The sequence below is a fragment of the Mesoplodon mirus genome, assembly GCF_964341445.2.
Source record: "Mesoplodon mirus genome assembly, chromosome: 4".
Lineage (NCBI taxonomy): Eukaryota > Metazoa > Chordata > Mammalia > Artiodactyla > Ziphiidae > Mesoplodon > Mesoplodon mirus.
This window is the reverse complement of record NC_138979.1, coordinates 42,809,285-42,833,537: the sequence shown is the minus strand read 5'-3', so window position 1 is coordinate 42,833,537 and position 24,253 is coordinate 42,809,285. Positions and strand designations below refer to the sequence as shown.

The 24,253-nt window shown below is 45.4% G+C and overlaps 1 protein-coding gene across 2 annotated transcripts in view; it reads right to left on the bottom strand.

The window, feature by feature from the left end:
- Window positions 1-23,774, bottom strand: part of TMOD2 (tropomodulin 2) — a 44,930-nt gene extending 21,156 nt beyond the window's left edge. The window contains exons 1-5 of one of the 2 annotated variants that reach the window (XM_082620090.1): window positions 23,644-23,774; window positions 9,982-10,179; window positions 8,357-8,513; window positions 3,420-3,542; window positions 1,026-1,112 (exon numbers count right to left, since the gene is read on the bottom strand). In XM_082620090.1, the coding sequence (XP_082476216.1) occupies window positions 1,026-1,112; window positions 3,420-3,542; window positions 8,357-8,513; window positions 9,982-10,107 (493 nt within the window). In that variant the 5' untranslated portion in view covers window positions 10,108-10,179; window positions 23,644-23,774. The remainder of the gene's footprint in view (window positions 1-1,025; window positions 1,113-3,419; window positions 3,543-8,356; window positions 8,514-9,981; window positions 10,180-23,643) is intronic. The other variant, XM_082620089.1, reaches the window with a different exon arrangement.
- Window positions 23,775-24,253: the final 479 nt, after the last annotated feature.

Sequence of the window (24,253 nt, the reverse complement as noted above, 5' to 3'; positions counted from 1 at the left end):
GTTAATGATATGTGTGTGTATGTGTATGCATAAAAGCCCAGAAGGTTATGCACCAGACTTTTAATAACAAACATGTTGTCAGAATGTTACCCTTTGATACTGAAATTAAAAGGATGAACACGTTTCATCTGTATGCATAAGAAAACAGAGGGTAAATAAAAGGAATATTGCTCATTGTCTGGGTAAATTACCCTGTATAAACAGCAACTGATAAATATACTGCTGAGACTAGAAAGCATTGCCCAAATCACCATCAAAGAGAATAAAATATAATTAATCTAAGAAAAGCTGTGATCTTCTGTGAGTTTTCATAGTACCTGGATCACACTGTACTGAAATTACCTCATTACTGATCCATCCCTCCCACGGATAGATAAGTTCCTTTGGGCAGGGACCATCTTTTTTACCTTTGTACCTAAGCCTAGAACATTCCTGAAACAGCAGGTATTTAGTAAATGACTGACGAATGAGTCAGAGAGTCTAATGAATTGTACGTTTCTCCAGAAAATGGTGACATAGAAGATAGCGGTCTGGTACATCCTGTGCCAGCAAGTCCATGCCAGTGTGTCTTTCATGCTCTCCGGGGGAAGTGGGTATTCAAATTCTAATGACAAACATCCGTTACTGAGACAAAAAGGCACTCGAATAGAGTAGGAAACTTATCTGATACTAGAGTTAATTAAAACATCATTAAGAACATAAAACTCTGCATTCTGTGCTGACTAAGCAAACTTTTTTATCAGTAATTTTCTCTTTTGACTGAACAGACCTATCAAGACAGTGTGTTCTGGGCAAAACACTGATTGGTACTAGTTACGCTGCCAGACAGAGCTCCCAGTATTGGCTAGTCTATCCTGGTTTGACTGCTCAGAGCCTAGTGATCCTTGGTGAACTAGCAAAAACCACCTTCAAAGCCTAAAAGAATTCTGGACTCCCCAGGGGGCCCAGTCAACAGGCCTCTTTCCTACCAGCAACACCCGGAGGCTCCCAAGTCTCATAAAACCACAGATTTCACGTCAGCTTACTTCTCACATGCCCTTTGCCGCCTTTCGTGCTGGCCGTTTCTTCATCAAACTTGGGATTGTTGAGCAAATTGTGTACTCCAAGAACAGCTGAAAGCAAAGATAATCAGTGAATAAACCTTAAGTTTGAGAAAGCGTGTTAAGACGTCCACATTGTTAATTTGCCCCTCGAAGAACAATTCTTCATAACATAAAGATAAGTCTCTAGACCCTCTTGCCTTGCAAAGCGCATGACACATGTATAGTATGAAATAAGCTTATTTAAAAAAAAAAAAAGAAACCCTCCTCCCAAGACCACTGGCAATCTTCACGTCTTTCTACATCTATACGTGTAGAATCATGTAGGATCTGAGGGACAATGGTCTCGTCATAGCTCCACACTGAAAATCTGCATAGATATCCTAGTTAAGTAGATTCATCCCTTATGTTGCCTCATCTGTAAAATGTGAACGTAGGACTGAGTCTAAGGATAGTTTAAGATCTAACATAATACATACTACGGCATGTAGTTTTTCCAGAGACAAAGAGCAGAAAGATCATGGGCCTTTTCCAATGTAAGCCTCCCCATCTCTCCCATCTCTCAGTACCAAAAAGAGTGGTTCTTTTCCCATCTAGAATATCCCAGGGTGGGAAATAAGAGATGTCAACAACAAAAAGTCAGATAAGCAGGCTGAGATTTTTGAGTCTCTTGTACTACATGGAACTTACACCAGGGGGCAGTACAGTATGCAGGGGACAGCACTGGGGTGACAACACTGAGCACGCTCTAAATGCAACTGCCCAGCTTTCCCTTGGCTAAGGAAATTCCAGGTGAGAAATTACAGGTGGCCGCCTGGGGAAGGATCCCAGAATAGTCGGCCAACAGGTGGCAGAGGCGCACCTGAGCTCCTCACGCGCTGTAATCTATACCTTAGAAGGAGGGGGGCAGCCCGTACAGCTGAGAAAGGGCAAATGCTCAGAACCAGAACCAGTGAGTCTAGGGGTTGAGAGTGGTAGTCAGGAGCAGTCAGCCAGAGCTTAAATCCAAGTTCTGTCACGTACTATCTGTATGACTTGAGAAGTTGTTAAATGCCTCTGAGCCTCAGTTTCCTCATCTGTAAAATAGGGATAATAATTACACTTTACCTATTACAAAGGTTAAATGACTTCCTATGTGTTAGACGCAGGTGCCTCAACTCCTGCAGTGACTTCTGAGAGGGTTTCAAATATGTGAGCTTAATATTGACCACTGATATCATCACAGAAGGAATGAAAATGTAGCTGAGATGGCTGGCATGCTATTAGAATAAGGCATAGCTGGTTCTCCTGGGAGGAAGGAGATTATTATTACTTACGTATTCCAATGGAATAACAATGTGAGAATTCTTGCCAAAGCTGTGGACTGTTTCTCAAAGCACCTCTATCCTGGGAGGACCTAATGACCCTAATAATCCAAATTTCCATCCAATGAGTACACAAATATGCTGGTACATGCATGGAATCTTTTTTGAAGGAAATGTAAGAAATGGGAGGGGACTTAGGAACGAGGGTGAGAGACTTTTCATTACATATTCTTTTGTACTATTTGGGTTTTTTTTTCTATCTGTACGTATAACCAATTCACATAATTATAATTACTGTATTGTTGCTATTGTTAAGAAAACTAAAAAAAATCAGCAGATTGGGCTGAATATGGATTTACTTTACTGGGGAAATGTAACAGTAAATTGGTCCTGCTCCATGGTTAGGCTAACAGAATCAAAATTGAACAGTGACTGTGGGGAAGAACAAGAAATTTTGTGATGGAAACGGAAATTCTGTGATGATAAAATGCCAAATGTGGGTCTTCCCTGGTGGTGCAGTGGTTGAGAGTCCGCCTGCCGATGCAGGGGACACGGGTTCGTGCCCCGGTCCGGGAAGATCCCACATGCCACAGAGCGGCTGGGCCCAAGAGCCATGGCTGCTGAGCCTGCGCGTCCAGAGACTGTGCTCCGCAACAGGAGAGGCCACAGCAGTGAGAAGCCCGCGTACCGCGAAAAAAAAGAAAAAAAGCCAAATGTGAAGCTCTTTAGAAAGCAGAAGCGCTGTAATTTTATTAAGTTCTGAATACTCTTTCATATTTATTCTCTTTGATTTCTCACAGTAACTCTTGGATTTTGTAGGACAAGTACTATTGGGAGTACTTTATAGCTGAAATATGATTTTACATTTTACAACTGAGATACAGCAAAATGTTTGTTCAGAGAGGATTAAGTCACCTGCATCCAGCCTTATAGCTGCCTAATGGCTGAAGTCAACCTGGTATCACAGTAACAACCAATAGTTACACAGGAGCTCAAAGGCTGCTGTGAGGGGGGTCAGTGCCTGTCTGGAGGTCACAGAGCCAGACAGGAAAGTTTCCCAGAGCTGAGGACTAACCTGCAAGATCGTAGAGTTCAGTGTCAGAGGCGCTGGCCAAAGCTTCTTCCAGTTCTGGGTCAAGGGTCACTTTTTCTTCTTTATGAGTTTCTATGGGCTTTTCTTTGGGGATAAAGACTCTCCCTTTAAATCAGAAGAAAAACAAAAACCATTGTGTGCTGCTGCCTTGTTGTAGGGTAAGTGAACTAACCAGAGAATGTGCAGCTTTGGCCATTAAGAGCTGAAGCATTAGACCATTGCACATCTAACTGGGATTCCTTAATTTCTGGGATGATGCCAATATCAATAATCCACTATTAGAGAAAGGAAGGTCAGAGGAGGAATCCTGCATTCTGCAACACAGAGATCTGAGGTGGCAGAGAGGGAAACAGGGGCTTCTACCTCCCTATCATGGGCAGCATTGCCCTTAGACCTGGGCAAGAGGGGCCCTGCCATGAGCCCTCTGCTCTAGAGGGGCCCAACTCTGGTCTCTTCTGGATGCACACCCGTCCTCACTGCCTGCATCCCACTGAGGGAGGAGTCATGGGGACAAAGGGACATTCCCATCCAGAATACAGGCCACCTGCTAGACTATACCCCAGGCACCCGGGGCCCTGCAATTCCCTGCCAAAGAGCCCTGAACCTGCTTCCAGGGCCTGCATGAGTCCCTTCCCCATGTCCATCCTCCTGAAGGCAGGTCACACTGCTGGGGTGTGTACCCACGGGCCAACAGGATGCTGTCTGTGAGTGAGTATGGATGAAGCTTGGATATGTAGGCTGGTGTGTCAGCCATGGTGCTTGAGGCCTTGGCAGTGCAGAATGGACCCATATCCCTATGTGGAACTCTTGGAAGTCCAAGAATATTGGCCTAGGTAGGAGGACAGCACATATTTTAACAGTTTGTTAGCTTTCAAATATTTATAAAAATGGCACATGGACTTCTATTTGTATTCTTGCCTTGGATCCTGCATATGGGGGGCAGATGCGTCCAAACAGCCCCAGGGGCTCATGAGACAAACTGGTGATCCCCCTCCTAGAGTTTTCCTCCTACCAACTGAGATTGTAGGCAACCAGCATGCTATATCTAGGGTACCTGACTAGTGTAGTGACCTGGAAACACAGTCACCTTTCTAGAGCACATCAAAGTCAGCCTGACTTAAAAGGAAAAATCAGGATTGTCATATTTAGAGATGTAGAGTTCTGAGCAACAACACACCATGCTACCCAAATATGCATTCTCTGCCACCACCTCCCACTTCATCCTGTCAGTCTGATTCCATTTATTTTGCCCCCTACTCACTTCTGAATATGCTGAAATCTATAGCACCACCACAGCTGCCCCCCACTCCGCCCCGCCCAAACCTCTGGACTGATGATCACAGTTCTGGGAGGATGGCACATGACCTTCTAACTTCCAGCCAGGCCAACACAGCCACATCCCATGTGTGCAGTGGCTCCTCAAGGTAAACCCAGGCCACTACAGAGCCACCATAGGATACCCCAGCCCTACTCACACTCTTTTCCAATTCCTCCCAGCTTTGCCTCTTGTTTTCCCTCTTTGTTGGAGCTGCTCTTACCTCTTGGCATGATCTTTGAAATTGGCCTCTTCCATTTTGATCACTGGAGATCCCTAAAGACTCACCCCTCTATTGCTTTTCCTCTTTGTCACCTTAGAACAGACAGCTGGCTCCAGCTTCAGAAAATCAGAACCCAAGCTCTTGCCAGGTCTCCTGGGCTAGCCTGGTCATCCCCACTCTCATGGGAAAGGAAAGGGTCATAACCCAAGTCAAATACTCCCTCATGAAAACTCTCCAGGAGACTCCCCTGGTTACAGGGCTACATACTTCCTGCTGGTTTACCAGATCTTCAAATGGTTGGATACATAAACAGGGGCCAGGCAGAACTGGGTACCCCAAAAAGGCACCACTGCTGTGGTCAGTCTGGGGTATCCTGACCACAGGGTCTCTATCACTGACCATCATATAAGCTGCCACATTTCCCAGAAAGAAGGGAAATAGACTGGGAAACAAAACAGGAAAATAGCCAGAGAATAGAAAAGGAAAAAAAATCAAATCAATCAATCAGTCAATAACATCTCAGACACTGAGGCTCCTCCCAGACTTTTGCGTAGTGTCTGCAGCCCGAAGCATTTTCTTGCTGGTGCCAAGATCTTGGATCCAGAGTCAAAACAGGGTTTCTGAGTTCCTAACTCCTGGTACCATTTAGGATTACTCTGAGCACTAGGTGCGCAGGTGGCCCAGCTACCAGTATTCAGGATAAATGCTATCCATTCCCGGGGTCCAACAGAACGAGAAGCTCTAAATGAATAAAGTAGCCTAGCAACCTGAAGGCCCAGGGCACCTGGCATTCAGAACTGAGGCTGGGCAGTCCCTCTCCCGAAGCCCTCACCACAGCCCCTGCATCACCGCTGTTCTTCCAGGGGCCCTGCACACGCCTCGCTCTGATCTGCTCTTTCTGGAAAACACGCTCTCTGCTCATTGAGCTCAATCATGTTGCTTCTCAGCCTTCTCCTAAGCTCCCTGGTGCAGCTGTACACCTCTTCTGTACCCCCATTTATTACTCTGACTGCTCCTGTACTCCTAACCCCCTAAGAACCATCTGTAGATTAACCCGGATCAGGAGGTAATTTACCATAGCTGTTCCTCAGACCGCTGCTCTGAGAACAGACGACAGCAGCTTCCCTCTTATTCTTCTTTCACTACCCTAACACTGGATGTTAACTGGGATTTTATTGAAGGTTTGACATTATAATTAATTTTTTCCTTCACAATTAAATTAGTCTAACAATAACCGTGCTGCCATAGAAACAGCTCCGTACTTCTACAGCAATCCTCGGTTATTTGCCCAGTTTGTCGGTGCCCAACTTTACCTTCTTAATAAAATGACATTATGAGTGGTGCACAAGCCATTGGATGTGCATGATTCAGAGCAGCTGGGAGGCTGCATAGAGAAGGCAGCAGCCGGGCAGCCGGTGCTTCTGCTCCCCATGGCCACGGCACAGAAGCTCAGAGATGGCATTTATTCCAATCCACGTTTATCTAGTGCCTCCCCTGTGTCAGTTTCTGTGCCATGATGCAAGAGAGACACAGCCCCACTGTTAATCTCAACCTTCTATGGAAAACACACAAATCCTAAAGTGAGTAAACAAAAGGATGAACACTGTCACAGTGCTAAGAAAGCAATAAATGGGGTCTGTTTTAGACACAGAGGTCAGGGAAAGCTGGAGGCGCTGACATTTAAGCCGGAGCTTTTAGGAGGTGAAAAACAGGGATGCGGGTCAGAGGGAAGAAGACCCTGAGATGGGAGAAGAACTTGACAAGTTTGGGGAACGAAGTGAGGACAGTGGGGCCCAGGCTTAGTGAGGGTAGGAGAGATGCAGTCAGAGAGGTGGGCAAGGTGAGCTCTGCCAGGACTGTGAGGACCACGGCAATGATTTGGGACTTTAAGCAGGGAACTGACATGATCTGATTTGTGTTTTAAAAAGACCGTAGTTACTATGAAGTTATCAGTGATTCCAGTCGTATCTTTGGGCCCAAGTCACTGCTTATAGCTGAGGAACCTGGACAGGTGATTGGTGTCCACTTTTCCTTCAAAGAGGAGCTCAGGGTCAGGAGCTAGGGAGGAGGATTTTCCTTGTCTTAGTTCAGAGCTCACCCACTGTGTGGAGACACATCCCCTTACTCCTCAGGCCTTTCCAGATCTATCAGAGTGTTTCTTGCTGGACCACATGCTCCTTGAGGGTAGGGCAGGGTCTCATTCCCTGTGGTCCAAGCACATGGCACAGGGCTCTGCACCCAGGAGGTGGCTGGTACATGCTGGATGAACAGATGATTGACTGCACTGGTCTCTAATGGTAACAACTGGAATAGAGGCAGAGCCTCGACCTGCAGTAGACTCCTGAAGCTAGGAAAGCCCCAGGCTAAGAGGAACGCGCCAATGCCATGAGACCCTCTTTTAAGCCTGACGCTACTTTACACTTCCAAAACTGATTCTTGGGGCTTAAGATTTTTTTTACAAAACTAATGTGAGTACCATTACACTCTAAGTATTTAGTTAATTAGCCTACATATTCCTTTTTTCTTTCCCCCTTACTCAAGCAGCTTATTTTTATAAATTATGGTTACCTGCATGTATTTCAGAAGCAAGATTCATACCTTTCTAATGACAATTTTCTTTCTTTTGAACTGGTAGCTTTTTTGTTGTTGTTGTTATTCAGATCTTTAATTTCTCTGCACAACAGTCTGTGTTTTTTTTAAATTTTATTGAAGTATAGTTGATTTACGATATTATATTAGTTTCAGGTATACAACATAGTGATTCAATATTTTTATAGATTAATTTCATTTAAAGTTATTAAAAAGAATGTTTATATTTCCCTGTGCTGTACAGTAGATCTTGTTGCTTACTTATTTTATACATAGTAGTTTGTGTTTCTTAATCCCATACCTCTGTCTCACCCTTCATCTCTTCCCTCTCCCCTCTGGTAACCACTAGTTTGTTCTCTATACCTGCAGCCTTCATATTCTGCCATGGTTCTTTTCTTTTTTTTAATTAATAAACTTTATTTTTTGGAGCAGCTTTAGGTTAGCAGAGGAAAGTACAGAGAGTTCCTGTGTCCCCCCCACCCTTCCCTATACTCACAGCCTCCTCTCTATTGACAGCCCGCAGCACAGTGTACATTTGTTACAACTGATGAACCCACACTGACATCATTATCACCCCAAATCTACAGTTTACATTAGGGCTCACTCTTGGTGGTGTACAGTCTGTGGGTCTGGACAAGTGTACACAGACATGTATCCACCAGCCACGCTTCTTTTTAATACTGAATCCAGTTCGTGGTCTTATTTCCCCCTTTCAGGCCAGTTCTGTTACTTGACCTTCCATGACAAAACCTTAGGAGTACCTACATTCCCAGATGCTGCCTGTGGTCTTACCTTTCTTTTCTCCAGTGAAGGGCACAAAGTCTTCCCTGTCTTTCTGTTCTAAAGCCTCCTTCTCCAGGTACATGAGGAGGTGCTCGCGGTCAAATGGGCCGGTGGCTGCTTTCTGTGTCTGGTCTTTCTGTCGAAATCCAGCTGGCAGCAGTGCGCTCTGACAAGACAGAGGCGTGAGCAGGAAGCAGGGTGTGTGCCTGACTGATACCTGTTACCCCCCCTACCCCTGCTGTGTATGGAGAGATGTGGGTGTGAGCTGAGGGCTAGGGCTCTGGCATATCTTTGAGGCCCCACCTGCTCTAACATTCTGTGCTGAGACAGGGGCTCCTGGTGAGCTCAGGCAGAACACACATGGCTGGAGCAGCCTGTCTCCTGCAGCGGCCTTCTAAAATGTGGTAGCAAAGGCCAGCCTCCCTTCACGACCTTTTTCTTCGTAGATCCCTCTTAGGTTTGGCCAGGTCTGCACCCAAAGTGCTCCCAGGCAGGTGTGTGGATGAGCCAATGCGACCACACTCTGTTATTTCTAACCTCTCCTGGGAAACATCCAAGCTGGTAAGTGAGTATTATGGTAGATGTTGATACCTGCTTGATTAAATATAGAGGTATCTTTCTTAAGTTTAAAAAATTTAAAAAAGGATACTAGTATTTTTTAAAGTAAAAACAATATCCAAATTATCTGGCATAATGGAATATCATATAAATATTTTAGTGACATTTTTATTTATAGTAAAATCACTATTTTAGATGCCTCCTATTCTACATTTGAGATAATATTAGCAGGGCTGAGGAAAGTGCTTGCTAAACAATCACTATAACAAGCTAATTACCTTTTCAACAGCTCATAAAAATATGAGAAGCTCCATTTAAATTTACTTGATATTATGGTTACATTTATTTATTTTATTTTATTATTTTTTTTAATACTGAAAAAAAAATTGGTTTTGGCCATACCATGTGGTATGTGGGATCTTAGTTCCCCGACCAGGGATCGAACCCGCACCCCCTGCACGGGGAGCATGGCATCTTAACCACTGGACCGTCAGGGAACTCCCTGGTTACATTTACTCTAATCTATCCATTGTTGCGGGATCATCAAAGATTTCAAGTTGTTTATACATGTTAAAGAAACAAGATATAAAAAAGATCTGCTTTTGTGGTTAAAGATCTGGTTTAAATACCATCTCTGACATTTACCAGTATAGGATCTTACGTAAATTACTTCTCCTGGTGTGTCTCCTCATTTATGAAATGGGGATAATACAATTTATCTCAAGCGCTTCTGGGCCCAGCAGAGTATATGAATCATAGAAGAAACTCAGTCATATTTGTTTCCTCTCCCTCTTCCTTTCTTTTTCCCTAAGTCAGTCTAGTCCTTCTTCAGCCAATGGAAAATATTTTCCCCCATTTACATTAAACTGGTTTTTGAGAAATACAATTGCTATATCATAGATGTGGCAACTGAGGTTCTCCATGGGTTTATAAAAGTAATGACCCACAGCCAATCAGGGAAGAACACATAATTTGCATTTAGAGATCAGGAATTCCTACACTATTGTTTAAGGACCACACCACACCATTTATCCCATCCTATCACTAACCACCTGCTTCAGTTCCAGGTCACTAACCTCGGGATCTAGGTCATCAAGAACATTTTCCAACTGTTTCAGTTCGTCTTCTGAGAGTTTGCCAAGAAGCTCATCTTCATCAATGTTCTTGTATTTCTCCAGGTCTTTCTGAAAGGGGAGTGCCATGGTTTCCTATATGCCTTTCTCATGGGCCATGAACATTTAACTGCACCAGCTTCCTGAGACTTCAGAATACTGCTGAGAAGAAAGAAACACTGTTATCTCCTTTGGGTAAACAGGACTTATTAGCAGGAGACAGGCCTATGCTATGTGCCAGTGGGGTCTCTCCCCTGACGGGTAACTCAACAAAGTAAGTAATAGCACCTTCATTTGCAGAGCAGCCTGACTGCTTATAAAGTATTTTCATATATGTTATCTCACTTATTTAGATCTTTACAATGACCTGGAAAGGAAGCCTGGACAGATATCGATATCCCATTTTACAGATGAAGATTCTCAGGTCGAAGGGGCTGAGCGCCTTGCTGGAGGGGCTGGAGCTGGGATGTGCCAGGCCCTTGAGTCCCTGTGTAGTGAGTGCCTTCCCACCAGAGGACTCTGCCTCCTGCTTTCTACAGAGAACAATGAAGAACAATGCACTAATTGTAAGGCAGTGTAAGGAGAAGACTTGTGTCTTTTCAGAGGGAGAGTGATGTGAAGAATACAAAATGGGGTTCATTCAGGAAAGAGTTTGGACGTCCATGTGAGAAAGCATCGTCCAGAAACTCCCCTGCAATTAAGCTAAGTAAGAGTCTAAAATCCTGGTACTCTCTCCACTTTTCTCCCCTCTTTTCTTCTTTCTTCATCTCCCATTCTCTTTCTAGTCCCATTTCCTTTTTGTGTCTTAAGCCATCTTCCCTAATTCTTTATACACCTAGTCCATTCTTTTTTTCAACCTCCTCTTTTTATATGACCTCCCTCCTAAACTTCCACTCAAAACAAAATTTTTCCTCAATCCCTTCTTTCTGGCAGAGGATTTTACAGATTTTCCCTCAAAAGATAATACTGCATTCAGGAAATAGCAATGTGCTTAACTGATTGTGTTTCTCCTTTGGCCGTATTAATATCAAACAGATCTTTCAAGGCAATGAATACTTGCTGTCAACCTACTATTTGCCAGGTATGGTTCTAAAAAACAGGAATACACAGATAAAACAAGATATGACCCTTTCCCCAAGGAGAACACAACTCAGTGAGACATACATATATAGGGATAATACCACTGGATAAGTGTGTGGACTAAGAATGCCGCCTGCCATATCAGCAAAGGATGCAACCCTCAAACACTACAGCCACCCTCAGGGGACTCAGGATGGGAAAGAACAGAATACTGGCCCTAGATAGTTAACGTGTATATCACAGGAATGACTTCAGTGAGTCCAGACTTTTGCATCTTCCCCTTGTTGACTTAAAAAAAAATACATGCACAACGTGAGAGTTGCGAGTTAAATTTTATTTGGGGCAAGATGAGGACTGCAGCCCGGGAGAGAGCGTTTCAGATAACTCTGAGAAACTGCTCCAAGGAGGAGAGGGGAGGAGCTAGGATATGTAGGAGTTTTGCAACAAAGAGCAGGTAATTGGGAACGTCAAAAGATTATTGTTAAATAAAGAAAACTGGACATCTCAAGTTAAGGAATTTAGTGCTTTTCTGTGTATGGGAAGATGCAAGAGTCTGGGCCCACTGAAATCATTCCTTTGATATGTACCTTATCTATCTGGGGCCTGTGTTTTCACATCCTGAGTTTCCTCAGGGCTCACTACAGGGAGTGGCTGCAGTCTGCTGGCTGCTAGATGGCAGGTATTCTTTTCAGCCCCGAGTTCCCTCAGGGCTCACCAGCTCACGTTGGAGGGCTGCAATCATTGGTGACTGTGACATCCTCTGTTTATTGATATGGCAGGAAATACTCCATTTATAAATATTCCGTTTATCACCCTACACAGAAAAGTGCTGAATTCATTAACTTGAGATGTTTGGTTTTAACTAATAGTAATTTTTTGACGTTCGGACTCCCTGGGTTTTGTAGCAAAAACCCCCATACATCCTGGCTCCTGTCTACACAGCTATCTGAGAAACTGCCTCCTGGGCTTGAGTCCTCAGAAAGTCCACTGAAGAAAACATAATTCTCAACTTTTAGGTTGTGCTTTTTTTTTTTTTTTTTCAGTTGACAAGTGTTATAACAGAAGTCATGTACACAGTAGGTTTAAAACACATGAGGAAATAATCCTTGGATGGGGATAGGGGTTTTGAGTTGACACTGAAAGAAGTTGTGTTTGAGCCTTGAAGGAAGAGGTCCTAAGGTGGATGTGGGCAGGGAAGGCTCCTTCCAGAAAATGGAACAGCATAAACAAAGGCACAAAGATAGAAAGTACATGATGCTTGGTGAATGGCTGGTGTGGCTAGAGGGGAGGAGGGGGAAGAGGAGAGGAAACAACTAAAGATGAGGAAGGGACAACTGTGAAGGGCCTTCCCTATACGTCTTGCCAAAGAACCTGGGCTTTATTCTGTTGGAGATGGGGAGTCACCACAAATGTTTAAAGTAGAGGAATTGATCTGAGAAGACCTGTTTTCAGTAAGGTAATTCAAACGGTAAGAATGAAAAACAGGTTGTCATGGAAAGAGACTGGTTGTAGGCGGGGCCACTTAAGAGCTATTGGAATGTTGTTCCTCTGTCCTTACTTCAACTGTTCACCATGTTCCAGTTTGTGGTTTTTTATTTTGGTGTCTTTTCCATATACAATGTAACTCTCTTTCCCTTCCATCAACCCACCTTCTTTTAAGTTTTAATTGTAATATTCCAGTAAAAAAATAAAGCCAAACCAAAACAAACAAAAAAAATCCTCTCCCACTAAAGTCAAAGAAACCAACTGGGTCGTATACACTTTGTTCTGGTCCCAACTACCACTAATTTATTGTGTGAGTCTAAGAATGTTGCCTGCCATATCAGCAAAGGATGCCCTCAGCCACTTATAGCCATCCCCAACAGTGTACCCTGAGGGGACTCAGGATGAGAAAGAACAGGATACTGGCCCTAGATAGTTAAGGTGTATATCTGCCAGGCTCTTAGCCTGAACTGACTGAATTACCCTATCCAACAGATTCTAAGATGCACAGTTTTCCACACCTAACACTCAGAAATTGTGTGTCCTGCAACTGATGGTCCTACAATTATTACCGACCCAGCAGCGGTCAAGATGTCATACTTGTCATTGCCTATGTATGCATAAATAACAAAAGCACCAGCTTCAAAACTAGCAAAAGGGGTGTCAGGAGTTTGGAAAATATCTCAGGGACTTTTTAAAATAGTGGAATACTCTTTTAAAACCTAACATAATTTACAGAGTAGGTTTAAGAGCCAACATCAAAGGCTTTTAGTTCTTTTACAGATTTTTTTTTTTAATTACCACTCTTGATGGCACAGAGGAGATACTGTGTGGAAAAGACCAGACACTGATGAATATGAGTCATTCAAAAAGCTGGAGTCTGAACATGAAGAAGCTTTAAGAATATTAACCAGGGGCTTCCGTGGTGGTGCAGTGGTTAAGAATCCGTCTGCCAATGCAGGGAACACGGGTTCGAGCCCTGGTCTGGGAAGATTCCACATGCTGCAGAGCAACTAAACCCGTGTGCCACAACTACTGAAGCCCGCGCGCCTACAGCCCGTGCTCTGCAACAAGAGAAGCCACTGAAATGAGAAGCCCATGCACCACAACGAAGAGTAGCCCCTGCTGGCCACAAGTAGAGAAAGCCCGTGCACAGCAACGAAGACCCAATGTAGCCAAAAATTAATTAATTAGTTTTTTTAAACAAAGAATATTAACCCATTCATTTCCATTTTCCATCTTATGTATGCACAGAGGTGATATATTATTTTTTAAAATGTATTCATAGCAGCTTTATCTGTAATAGCCCAAACCGTAAATAACCTGAATGATCATTAGTAGGTGAGTGGATAAACAAATTGTGGTATATCCACATAATGGAATCTACTCAGAAATAAAAAGTAATGAACTATTGATACACACAGTAACATGGATGAACCTCAAAACAATTATACTGAATGAAAGAAGCCAGATCAAAAAGAATGTATACGGCATGATTCCATTTGTCTAAAATTCTAGAAAATGCAAACTGCTCTATATGACAGCAAGCAAATCAGTAGTTGCTTAGGGATGGGAGAGAGGTAGGGAGGGCAAGAGGCTTACGAAGGGGCATGAGGAAATTTTGGGGGTTTGATTGTGGCGATGGCTTCACAGGTGCATGCATATGTCAAAATTCATCAAATTGCATCGGTTTAAATATGTGCAATTTGTTGAATGTCAGTTCAAAAAATCTATGTGTAAATCTAAAACAGCTCTTCAATAAAGTAAAAAAATTATATTTTTAAGAAGGGTCACTTTTTTTTTTTTTCTTTTTGGCCACACCATGCGGCTTGCAGGATCTTAGTTCCCTGACCAGGGACTGAACCTGGGCCCTGGCAGTGAAAGTGCCAAGTCCTAACCACTGGACCGCCAGGGAATTCCCAAGAAGGGTCACATTTTAATTGGCAGCATTCTTCTTCTCAGTGGTATGTAAAATACTGGTGCATTTTACAACTGATGGTATCTTGGAGTTGATAAGATTCTATTTGCAGTTCTATTCCAGGATTCTACAACTATGCCCCAACTTCTTATCTTCCCCTGAAACAGACTTGCTCTCCTGGTTTTCTGGATCATACTATTAATCTACCAGTCAGTCACTGCCAAAACTCAGACCACTTGAGTTTCTTTTCCTTCTTTCCCTGTCTCGTTGGTTAACACCTCCTGTGGATTCTTATTGCACAATACTTTTCACACCATCCCTTCCTGTCACTCTTGCTTTAGATCTTTGTTCTTTCAGACCTGGAGTACTCTCATTGCATCTTGAAAGGATTCTATTCTTCCCTCTAAGCCACCCGGAGCACCATGGTTAGATCATCTTTCTTCACACTGCTAACAAGCCACTCCCCTGATTAAGGACTTACAATGGCTCCCTCTTGTCTACACAATGAAATTCAGACAGTCTACCATCCCAAACTCCTATTATTTGGCTTTGATCTGCACTTTCTATTTTCTGTCTTCATTACTTTCCTAGGGAGCCCTCCAATCCAGCCAAAATTGTTTATTCACTCTCTGTGGTCAGCAGAATAATGGCCCCCTAAAGATGTCCATATGCTAATCCCCAGAACCTGGGAATATGTTACTTTACATGGCAAAAGGGACTGGGTGTGATTAAATCAAGGATCTTAAACTAGGAGACTATCCTGGATTATCTGGGTGGGTGCAATGTAATCACAGGGCTCTTAAAAGATGGAAGAGGGGGCTTCCCTGGTGGCGCAGTGGTTGAGAGTCCGCCTGCCGATGCAGGGGACACGGGTTCGTGCCCTGGTCCAGGAAGATCCCACATGCCCCGGAGAGGCTGGGCCCGTGAGCCATGGCCGCTGAGCCTGCGCGTCCGGAGCCTGTGCTCTGCAACAGGAGAGGCCACAACAGTGAGAGGCCCACGTACCGCAAAAAAAAAGATAGAAGAGGAAGGCAGAAGAATCAGAGAATGAGATGTGATGACCAAAGCACAGGGACAGAGTGATGCAATTGCTGGCTTTGAAGATGAAGGAAGCGGCCGAGAGCCAAGAAATGTGTGCATCCTTTAGAAGCTGGAAAAGGCCTGGAAATGAATTCTCCCCAGAGCCTTCAGAAAAGAATGCAGCCCTGCTGACGCCCTGATTTTAGCCCAAAGAAACCTGCTTTGGACTTCCAACCTCCAAAATTGTGCGATCATAAATTTGTGTTGTTTTAGGCCCCTGCATTTCTGACAGCAGCAACAGGAAACGAATATCCCCTTATTCATAGACTTCCAGTTTCCAAGATGATTGTTCTGGATACCTCGTTTGCCCTCCCAATTCACTTCCCACCCTACTCTGTACCCTAGGAAGATGTTGTATTTACACGGCATCAAGGCTCCCTTGCTCTCTGGCTTCTGTTTGGCCAACAGGAGGCACTAGCAGGAAAACGGAGGGCAGGCGGAGAGGGAGGTTGGTCCAGGAGGCCACACTGCCTACCAGGAAGCCCCCTCTACACAGCTGTCCCTACGCCCTTGCTGACTTCAGGCCTGGGGGTGGTGAAGGGTTCCTATGTGGCTAGTGCCAGATTTCTGCCTTGTTGGATTCCTCAAACCCTCCCTACAACTTTGTAAATAGCCTCTTTATTAAAATGCCCTCAAATTATTCAGTTTGAGTGTGTCCTCTGTTTCTTGTTGGGACCTTGGCTGATATAGTAATATTACTTGGAATGCCCTTCTCTACTCTCATGGTCAGTCCATGTGCTCTGCCTTTGAGACCTGGCTCAGATCCCAGCTCTGCAGGACCACAGAACGTCAGGGCTGAGTGAGGCCTTAACGATCATCCAGTCCAGCAACACAGATGGTTTTTCTCCTGCTTCTCCGATCACTCCTTGGTCTCTTTTGGCAATTCTTCTTCCTCTACCTTAAATACTGGCATGTTACAAGATCCTGTCTTAGCATTTCTTTTCTTACACTGTACACTTTCCCTGGGGAAACTCATCCCCTCCAAAGTTTTATTTATAATCCATAACCTGAAGACCCCCAAATCCATATCTTTGATCTAGACTTTGTTCCTTGAGGGTTACGTCCATATATTGCCACTGTCGAACCAACATCTCTACTTCGCTGAATCAGCCATCTCAAATGTCAGAAGTATACACATCATCTTTCCTTCCAAATAGCTTCTCCTCTGGAATTTCCAATTTTAGGAATTTGGCCAAGAAACCAGGGAGCCATCCTTGACATCTTCTCTTCCTTGTCTTCTCCCCGCCCACCAATAACCAAATCTGGTCCACACCTAAACAGGTTGAGAATCCGCCTACGTCACTTGCCTGCACTTCCACATCCAGCCTTAGTCCATCTGCATCCATTCTCCATACAAATGGCCAAAGTGATCTTTTTAACCAACTCTGCCCTAGTTACTTCGCTTGGAGGGTAAGGTTCAAATTCACAGTCTGACCTCTGTCATGCTCATCAGCCTCATCCTGCACTGCACTCCCCATCTCCTCCTGGCTCCAGCCCCCTGGACCACTTCCAACTCCTGGATCATGCCTTATGTTGTTTCCTCTGCTCAGAGCACTCTTACCCCCTCTTTCTCTGGCTGACTGGTAGCCAACTCACCTTCCAGTCTCAATGTAAGCTTCAATTCCTCAGAGAGGCCTTGTGCAGACCCCCAGGCAGGTCTGAGTCACTCCCCACCCCATGGCACACCCCTTATTCAGAGCTCTCCTTGACTTTATTACAATTGCTTGTTTTATCTCTGTCTTCCTTGCTAAGCTCTGTGAGGGTGGAGACTGTATCAGTTTTAGTCATTGTTATAATCCTGGCTCTCAGCACAGGTCTTGACCCAGAGAAGACATCCAACAAGTATTGTGCAACAAATGTCAAAAGAAGGAAATGAGCTCAGAGAGGTGAAGTGACCCGTTGGTCCAGAGATCATTCCACCATATCCACAGCCTGCACTCTCTGTCACGGAACTTTCTGAGGCCACCTAAACGCACAGAAGTTGCTCTGTTTCCTAAATCTCGTTGCCTATGTCACCAGTTGAGTGTTCATCCCTCTCTCATTATTTTTTATGTATGCTACATAAATGGTTCTCTCTCCAACTACACCACCAACTCGTAGAGGACAGGGATGACGTCATAATTCTTTATATTCCTGGGCTTCTTGTATATACATTCAACAAATATCTACTGAAAGTCCACCTTTTCCAATGCTGGGACAAAAGCAGTGAACAGAACAGATGATATCTTGTGCCCTAACTGAGCTTACAGTTTGATAGTGAGAGAGACTTTAACTAAGTAGTTACAATAACATGTTAATACTATGTAACAGTACCTGTTAAAACAAATTGCATATGTTGTGCCAGTGCATCAGGGGGGTCTTAAAGCCAGAGGAGAAAAAAAAACAGTGTATCCTCCGGGAGCACAACTCTGATTTAAAGATTTGGGGGAAAGCTGGTTTTATTTTTAATAACAAATATAGATATACGTGAAAACATTATTCACATAGCTTTTAAAGTCAAATCACAGATTTCTAGCTCATGGCTAGCCTGCTTTAGCCCCTACCCAGGCCTCCCGGAGTTCATATTTGTCCTCTTCGGAAAGTTTCCAAAGAGTTGCCACAGTCTCACCTCCGGCAGAGTGTGTCCCATGGCAAGCTCTCAACGTGCAACAAGAAACTAATATGCACACTGCAGTGAAGCAAGCGCCAAACAGAGCTTCCAGGAGTCCAGGTAGGTATGTACGTACACCAACCGGTTAGAAAATGGACAAGAGGAGCAAGGACTTGAGCTGAAGGGAGGATGATTTGGGCCCTCTGATAACTCTTCCAGTTGCCAAAGATACGAGCCCGGAGAAAGAAAACAAGCAGTGTGGCTTCCTTCGCTTCTCTTTCTGCTACCTTATTTGTATAACTGTGGTATGAAAGAGGAAAATCAGATACAGCACGAAGTGCCCAGCCTTTGGCCCTCCCTCCCTACACAATTAGAACCAAAGCCAAAACAAGCAGCCCTATTTATTAAATCTGATCCAAACCAAAGACCAATTTTTACAAAAGAGTAAGAAAAAAATACTTGTAAAACCTAGCGAGAAGTTTTTTAAATGGGTAAAACAGTGCCATAAATTGTTTTGGATTACATACGCATCTGGGAAAGCTACAAAGGACTGCACGTGGAAAAGACAGACACCACGTAGCGAGGAGAGGGGGAGTTAATTGGGGAAGGAGGACTCGGGCTTCCCCCGCACTGATGATGATTTAGTCCCAAGAGGGGTAGTCGGTAAGTGAGCAGTTATTATTATTTATTATATATCTTCAATATTTTATAGTAATCTTTAAGCAATCAGTGAACCAGTTTGCACAAGAGCCAAATCTACATTTTGTAAAACTAGTAAATTAGAAAAAAATCAGCTTATCACTATATCCTCCAACAAAACAGGAATTGATCCTATATATTTAATTCCTTTCTAGCTGCAGGAAAATACAAAGATGTGTACAAAACACATAGCCTGTGTTTTGGAATCTAGCTATTTGAAGATGGCCCATTCAAGTCTGTTTTTTTGTTTTGTTTTGTTTTGTTTTTTGCGGTATGCGGGCCTCTCACCGCTGTGGCCTCTCCCGCTGCAGAGCACAGGCTCCGGACGCCCAGGCTCAGCGGCCATGGCTCACGGGCCCAGCCGCTCCGCGGCATGTGGAATCCTCCCGGACCAGGGCACGAACCCATGTCCCCTGCATCGTCAGGCAGACCCTCAACCACTGCGCCACCAGGGAAGCCCTGTTTTTTTTTTTTTTAAATAACCAAATGGCTCCTGCCGTATCCTGGGAAGTATCTGCAGGTGATGCAGGACAGAGAATGGGGTGTGATAAGGAGGAATTTCAGGCAAAAAATATGAGAAGGCAATTGGAAGGGGCAAGTTGAATGGGGAATGAGGAACAGATCTTACCAGAATGAAGAGTTTGTCTCTGAGATCATTTGTTCTTAACTTCCCAATCTTACAACGCAAAAGTTGCCATAGCTCAAACTGTGCTTGAAAACTGTCTCCTTTTAAAACAATGTGCCCACCAGTAACCACCCCCTCCAGGTTCAGAAGAGCCTGGAAGACAAAAAGCATGGGCCTTGGAGCCAGCCAGCCCTTGAACTGATGGTTACAGATCCATGTGCGAGTGACAACCTCTCCAAGTCTCTGTCCCTTCCTCTGTAAAACAGGCAAAGAGCAGTACTTATCTCAGAGGGTGGTTCCCTCCGTTAACCTTGTCAGGATCTGTTGAACGTGGAGAGGTAGCACCCTATAGGAGCCCTGGGTCAGCACTGCCAGGTGTAGCAAGCCGCCATGGGTAGGCTGGCCAAAGTATGAGATAGGTTTCCACCTGGGCAGGAAGTTGCCAAGAAGCTTCCTGGCGGGGGCAGAAGGGCTCTAGCATGGAAGTCTCACTGTCTGCCCAGACTGCCACCTGGTTTCTAATTATCTTGGCAGGTCCTATTCCCTGCTGCTGCCCTACCCCTTTGTCTGGCCCTATTCTCTGTTTTCTGAGGAGTTCTTGTTTCTTGACTTCTAACTCCTTGCCTTCCACGTGGGTGTCTGGGTCTTTTTGGTTTTCAACTGCCTATTGGTTCTAGCCATGTCCCCTCATCTTGGTTTCAGGAAGTTATGGGCTTCTCACTTCCTGACTGGCACTATGGGTTCTCTACTTTTTGTCTTTTCTGCCTGCTTATGTGTCTTTGACCCACCTATCTTCTTTCCTTCTCTGGCATCTGTATCCCAGTTAGGTTTTGAGCAAAGCTTTGTTATGACTTACAGGTGCTATGTGCACCTTGACTCATGACTGCTTATCAAGATGATATGCAAAATATTTAACTGGTATGAAATGGGCACTGTCCTATCAGAATGGTTGTCAGCTATAAACGACAGGGATGGCTGACCCTGTATATACTGGCTGAACAGCAGCCCAGCTCCCTAGCCTCAAGACCCCTCCCACTGCTCTGACAAGAGGCCTCCTGGTTCTTTCATTGGGCTGGTGCCTCAGATTGGCTCCTTACTCATGTCCTGGCTCGACATGGCTGGCCTTGCACCTCGTTTCATGAGCTCCTATTACCCACAGTCCTAGAGCTGATCTTCTCATTCCTACTCTACTCAGCCGTCACCAGGGAAATCCAGGAATACTGGTGACACACAGGAAAGAGATGGGGTAGCCTTGATGCCAAAACAGGGGGGCAAAACATAAAAGCATATATATATATATAAATCTCAGGTATAGGAAAAACATCCTTGCAGCAAAAGGTTCTGTATAAAATTAAGTGCTGTATCTTAAGAATTGGTTCTGTTTCCTTGGTCTGGTAATAGGTAATACTTCTCTTCTGCATCTGCCTTTTATGAGCTTGTTTGAGCCACATGGGTGCAGATCTTGAACTCAGAGAGGAAAGGGATAGCACTTTCAGAATGGTTCTTGGGTAGGGCTAGAATTTCTAAGGTTTGGGAATTATTAATACTTTAAGGTTGGAGTTAGGGGATGAGATGTCTTAAGAATAAATGATTCATAGTAGCCAAGACAAACCAAAAAACAGAACTTCCCCTGACCCGACTCACACCTCCAGTAGGATTTAAATCTTAGGAACTTGAAGCCACAGACTTACTGTGAGTCCCCCGCGGATCCACTGCTTTTTTCTGTCACTAACCACGCTGTCCTCTACAATCCTTTCCTTTGTTTACTTATCTATTTTATTGATCACCGCAGTTTTTATTTAAAAAGTTCAAATCTACAGAAAACATAAAATAGTACAATAAACACCTGTATACCACTCTCTTTAATTCACCAGCTGTCATCATTTTGCTGCATTCTCGAGCGTCCTCCCCAACTCTTCTAATCCCCCTCCACCCTGAACCCGCTGAAAGTTGCAGACGTCATGACACTGTGCCTCAAATACCCACATCTCAAAAGAAAAAGAGGGCTTCCCTGGTGGCGCAGTGGTTGGGAGTCCGCCTGCCGATGCAGGGGACACGGGTTCGTGCCCCGGTCCGGGAAGATCCCACATGCCGTGGAGTGGCTGGGCCCGTGAGCCATGGCCGCTGAGCCTGCGCGTCCGGAGTCTGTGCTCCGCAACGGGAGAGACCACGGCAGTGAGAGGCCCGAGTACCACAAAAAAGAAAAAACAAAACAAACAAACAAAAGAAAAAGACAGTGTCCTACATGACCACAGGACCACCACTGCACCTAAGAAAATGAAAAGTAATTCCATAATATTACCTAATATGCAGTCTGTATTCAAATCTCTCCAATTGTCCCCAACTCATCGTTTATAGCTATTATTTATTTATTTTTTCTGATCTAGGATCCAAAGTTCACACATCCTGATTGGTTATCACTTGAATATTTTAATCTACAGTATCCCATTCCCACCATCTTTTTGGCAGGAACACCACACACGTGAAGTTATGACCTTCTTACTGCATCCCAACAAGAGATGCATGATAGGTGTTGGTAAGCTTGATCATTCAGCTAAGGTGATGGCTTCCTCATCTCTCCATTTTAAGGACACATTTTCCCTAGGTAATCTGTGCCAAGATACTTCGAAAAAATGTGAAAATCCTGTTCCCCAACAACCTTTTGCTCGAAGGTTTTGTACCCCTGGATGAATCCTTGCCGAATCAGTTACATTAGGGTTACATACCACTGGTTTCTCTCATTCCTTCTACTGTGTATTTATTATTCAAACAAGGACCCATCAATACCCATCCTCTCTATCCTCAGTGTCTGTACTCTCTGCTTACTTTTTGCTGCGGTTTCCTCCCCTCCTCCTTGCTGACCACATCTGACCACTCTGCCAAGCATGGGGGAGCCATTTGCTTCTCCCTTTACCTACTGATCCCATCACTTCACCTTCAGCAAATTAAAAACAAACACAGAACATCCACAGCCTGTTGCTACCAATTTATAGTAATTTACAAAAAATAAAAGTTGTAATGTATATTTATTGGGTTAGGCTGCAGAGAGTAGACAGAGGAAACTGGTTTTATTTTTTAAAAAATCAGGTTGCCTAAACCCTGAAAAACCTTTCCTCCTCACTAGGTAAAGCCACTTGGTCTGTCACAATCAGGTTTTTGTAATGGTGTTGAACACCAGCACCCTCATCTCCTCAGTTCCCTGATGAGAGTCCTGGAAGAACAGACGTTTAGAAATCATGTAACCCGAATGCCCCGTTTTACCATGGAGAAAGAGGATAAGAGAGGTGAAGGGACTTGTCCAGGGTCCCTCAGCTCCTTAATGGTAGAGCTGGAAATGGGTTTTATAAATACCTTCTCCGATGTTCTTTTCATTCCCTTCCCAAGGACCTGGTGATTCAGATGTTTAGTAGGCAAGAGGAAGCCCGTAGCATTCACAGCCTCCTTCATTGCTAATTTGCATTTTGCTCGCATCACCTTCCCACCTTTGAATACGTTAAGTAAAAATTCCCTTTAGGAGCCATTATTATTATTATTATTATTAAAAAGCAATTTTCATTTCTGCAGGTCAACAGGGTAAATTTTGGAAGACTCAAGGGAGCACATGCTACCATTACTTTAACCAGAAAAAAAATGAGTCCCGAGGACATGCATGCTTTCTCGGAGGCTGAAACGCCCTGCGGGTGACAGCTCCAGCCGGAGTCTACCCTTCCCCGTCGCCTGCTCTAACGCTGCAGTGACAGGCATTAGGCTCCAAGAGCTTGTCAAACGTTAACAGGAAAGGATAAAATGGGGAACAAAGCCCAGCGTGGAAAAACCCGGCCCCGCAGCTCAGGGAGGACAGAGACCGCGCCCTCACTGCGGCGGCCCAGGGGCTGCAGAGACTGCGGAGCCGCAGTGCAGGGCGTGGGACCCACACCCGCCGGGCGCCTCCGGCCCGCGCCGCCCTCTCCTCCGCGCCGCCCTGAGCCGCCCGTCGAGCCGAGGAGGCCAGAGGCGGCCTCGGCCTCGACCGCCCGCCCGGCCGAGCGCCGACGCCGCGGAGCATCCTCCCGAGGGCAGGGAGGGCGCGGCCGCCCCACGCTGCGGGCCGGGGGCTGCGGACGGCGCCTCGCCCGGGCGGGCCCGCACCCACCCACCCCCCGGCGCCCTCACCCGTCAGCACGCCCATCCCGGAGCCGGCGGTGCTGGCAGTCAGTCCGTCTGCCCCGAGGTAGAGGGGCCGGCGAGCAGGGCGGCGCCGTGGCCGGGGCGAGAGCGGCAATCAACAGGCGGCTACCGGCCGGGCGCGGCGCCGGGGCGCGCGGCTGCTGCGGAGCAGGCTGGGAAGCGTAGTTCGAGGCGGCGTGCGGCGGCCGCGCGGAGGCGGGACCCCCTGCCCACTGGCTGTCACCCCGGGCTTCCTCACCCCTCCCCTGAAGGTGTCCTCGCCCGGAATCTGCGTCCCGACCCCGTAACTGCTGTGCAGGCGAGGAGGACCTCAGCCTTGGGACCAAGCTGTGCAGGCTCTTTGGAGAAGCTCGGGGCTACGGATAGGGTGGGTGGCAAAGGCTCTCCAAGCCTGTGAGGAGCTGTTGGGTGAGTGAGCATCTTTAAGTGGAAGCCTTGTTAACACCAGCTCAGAGACAGAGCAGGCCTGCCCTAGGTTTTATTGGCTTTACGCCGGCCTAGGGCGGGGCGTGGGGAGGAGTAGTTGGGGTACATGCCTGTGGGTAGGGAGGTGGGGTGTAGCGAGGCCGATCTAAAGGTTGTGGATGAGAACGTT